This window comes from Priapulus caudatus, unplaced genomic scaffold (assembly GCF_000485595.1).
Source record: "Priapulus caudatus unplaced genomic scaffold, Priapulus_caudatus-5.0.1 Scaffold639, whole genome shotgun sequence".
In the NCBI taxonomy this organism is placed as follows: Eukaryota; Metazoa; Priapulida; class Priapulimorpha; order Priapulimorphida; family Priapulidae; genus Priapulus; species Priapulus caudatus.
In genome coordinates, this window is record NW_014577700.1 from 145,313 (window position 1) to 148,721 (window position 3,409).

Below are 3,409 nucleotides of genomic sequence, written 5' to 3' on the forward strand. Positions count from 1 at the left end.
GTACTCGCATAACTAGAGAACTCCGCAGCCTAGAGGAAAACTATAGATATTTTCACAATGAGCAAGTCTGTACAAATTCATAAAAATTCTATTCATCAATAGATGGCGGTGCATACAGATTAACATCACGTACGTGTGAATCCATGGGTATACCCTAAACGGCGCAGTGGCCTAATCGCTAGAACATCCGTCTCCTACACCGGGATTCCGGGTTCGAGTCCCAGCTGGAGAACTTATTTTCCCCTTTTTCCCTTTTTTCCCTTTGCCTACCTCTTTAGTATGTATTATTTTTACTTTTTTACTTTTAACTTTTTATTTTCTATATTTAATGTCTTTTATTTTTTGATTTCTTATTATTTTATATTTTTACTGTTTGGGATGGGATGGCATGGCATGGCATGGCATGGCATGGGATCTGGTGCGATGGGATGCGGTGCCATGACATGACATGGCATGGCATGGCATGGCATGGCATAGGATGCGGAATGAGCACTATACACCCGGACTGAAGTGATACAAGTTGGCGCGACGCTATCTCTACGCCTGTAATACTAGGGGCCTGATCGTTGGTAGTCTGACATGAAATGAGTAAACGAAATGACTTTGCTGGCGACAAAAGCCAATGTCCATTACCAATATATGTAACTAGATGCTTAAGGTTGGCATGAATCTTGCCCCTCCTTTGACAATAGTTAGTTTGTATGTGCTCGGCATGCTTTAAAAAGAGTGCAACTAAGCAATCCTTCGAGCCTCTAACATAATAAATTTCAGATTCTGCCTGGCAGATGTTATGCGTTTCATGGAGGCACTTACGTACTAAGTTTGACTTAGGATAAAAATAGCGTGTTTTATCTTGCGCGAACGCAATGTATTCTTTATCTAGCACGTAATACACATGCGCATGGGTGCCATTAACATATTGCGGTGCTGGCAAAATTTGAAAAATGTTAAAAATCTGGCCAACATGTTTAAAGGGCAAAAACGTAAGTATGTGAAAGGAATTTTGTACTGGTATAACTATTGTCTGTAGTAAGCTATAATAATACAAAATTGTGTCGTCTAATGGTTTAGGCATTGCAAGGTAATTTTGAATAACCTGTTTAATGCTCTGCAAAATGTTTTGTAAATGCGTCGGTAGGACCAGTGATATCGGCAACCTGCCTGTGAGACAGCTGGTTAACGAATGTTCTAAATCAGCCACTATGTGTGACCTCTTGTAAGGTCAGCATCATCATATCAATCGTGGTTTGCAGTCGCACTATGGCTGCAGTCCTCGTATTAAGCGTAATAGTTCAAGTTAGTAGTTGGTTATTTATACTATTGACAAAATTCCGCATAGTTTCGACCCCATCTATAAGTTTGATTAAAGTATCATGATTTAGCTTAACCTGTGTTTTTGTAAGATTAAAAACAGTCAGTGAATGCTCTATGGCATGTTGAAATGCCCCTTGCGTTATCTCGAAGCTAGATAATCTAGATTGCAAGTCGTTTAGATCATCCTCCGTTGCTACTCCATACAATGCCTTTTGGAAACGCCCTATAAACGGTAATAAAGATCGTTTGAATTAAGCGATGTCTCGTAGTAGAGAACATAGACGTTAGCCCATCAATGTGCTCCGATAGACGGCGATAGCGTGTTCTAAAATCAGCTGCATGCTTTTTAATAAAGACTTCGATTATCTCGCGAAATTGTTCGTTGTTTTCGTCGATCTGTTGTTGCTGTTGTAATTGTTCCGTGTTGTTTAGCGATAGTGGTGTCTGTGTTCTTGTTGTAACATTTGGATGTAGCCATTTCCTAAGTGCCCCCTCGAAATTCATTTCCTGTTGACATGCGAGTACTATCACTGTTAATAGGGGGTCGGGCAGCGGCGGGAGGTGAACGCTCCGTACGTTGATTGAATAAATACTCAATTTGATTATCAATCCCCATTATATAATTCTTCACAGGCGATAAGTCTAACGTAAAAACTATAGTCCATGAACTCTGAGTTATTGCGAGACTTCCTTTAGGCACAAACAATTCAGGGATTCGATCCTGCGGACCATTCATACTTGGCGCCAGCCTTATAACCGTTACGCTGCTGCGACATATTGAAATTGAAATTTTGGATGTGCTATGTATATCGCGAGAAAACAAGCTCAACCAATCAGGCGTCAGTACCGTCAGTACCGTGACTTTAAGAGAAAAAAAATCGGCGACGGTACCGTTGCAGGAGCAACTTCCTTTTAATTAATATCTGTTCGATGCTTATTCAGGCCTGCAGCCTATGGACGGCCTCTACTGTATATCAACACCTATAGCCCTGCGGCAGCTATCTGCGGGCTATAGTACTAGAGCTAGTCGCAAACATGACTTTGGTGGAGACCTGAAGTTGACATGTACATGAAAAAGTAACTTTGTCAAACGTTGAACGAAGTGTGCATTAATACGCAGAAAATATTTGCTAAAATGTATCTGAGAACTTACGCTTAAAGTATATAAATCCCCGTGGCAAAGCCATCCCCCTTATAATTACAGCACCCGGTGATGTCAAACAATAATTCGAATGTTTTCCAAACTCTCGTACTACCACAGTATGTGTGGCGCCATATTGGAAATACCTCCCAGGGGAAACTGTTCAGCTTTTTTGATTTTTGTGCATCATGATACGGTTTAGCTCTAGTACTATAGCCCGCGTACAGTTGCCGTAAAATTTTCGTATCATCGTAATATTATTTTAAAACCGTATACTGATCGTTTGTTAACTACCAGTGATAATTTATTGTTTACATTCAAAAGTGCTCTGACACTAAGCATTTTATGCATGCTCACTTGAAAACCGAACATGCACACTCCAAACTTGTTCCAAAATGCACCGCTCTTTCGCCGGCGGCGCCACCGTCCAATGGTATTGAATTGAATTGATTTTATTTCTTGTACGGACCCTCTCGAGGCATGGAAGAAATACATAGTTACATAATACACATAGGAATCATGTTTGGCAACATTTGACTGCTTCAAGATTTAACAAAATAACTATAGTACCCAGTGTCACCTGACACCATAGATACTATACGTACCACGGGCATGCACCCGTTAAATGCACCATGGAGTCCATGATATGTACGTATAGTGATGCTCATAGGGTCTATGTCCCCCAGGCAGGGGCGGCGCCACAGGGGGGGCAGGGGGGGCGGTCGCCCCCCTATCATTTGCAAGAAAAAGGAAAGAAGAAGAAGAAAAAGAAAAAGAAAAGAAAAAAGAAAAAGAAAAAGAAAAAGAAGAAGAAGAAGAAGAAGAAGAAAAGAAAAAGAAGAAGAAGAAAAAGAAAAAGAAAAGAAAAAAGAAAAAGGAAAAGAAAAGAAAAGAAAAAGAAAAAGAAAAAGAAAAGGAAAAGAAGAAGAAGAAAAAGAAAAAAGAAACATCTCG

The 3,409-nt window shown here is 40.2% G+C and overlaps 1 protein-coding gene across 1 annotated transcript in view; it reads right to left on the reverse strand.

Moving 5' to 3' along the window:
• LOC106812366 (LETM1 and EF-hand domain-containing protein 1, mitochondrial-like) overlaps positions 1–2,599 on the reverse strand; it is a gene marked incomplete at its 3' end in the record, with an annotated part of 14,203 nt that extends 11,604 nt beyond the window's left edge. Inside the window, 1 exon segment of the mRNA XM_014816220.1 lies at positions 2,468–2,599. Within this exon segment, the coding sequence (XP_014671706.1) occupies positions 2,468–2,501 (34 nt within the window).
• Between the last annotated feature and the right edge of the window lie 810 nt (positions 2,600–3,409).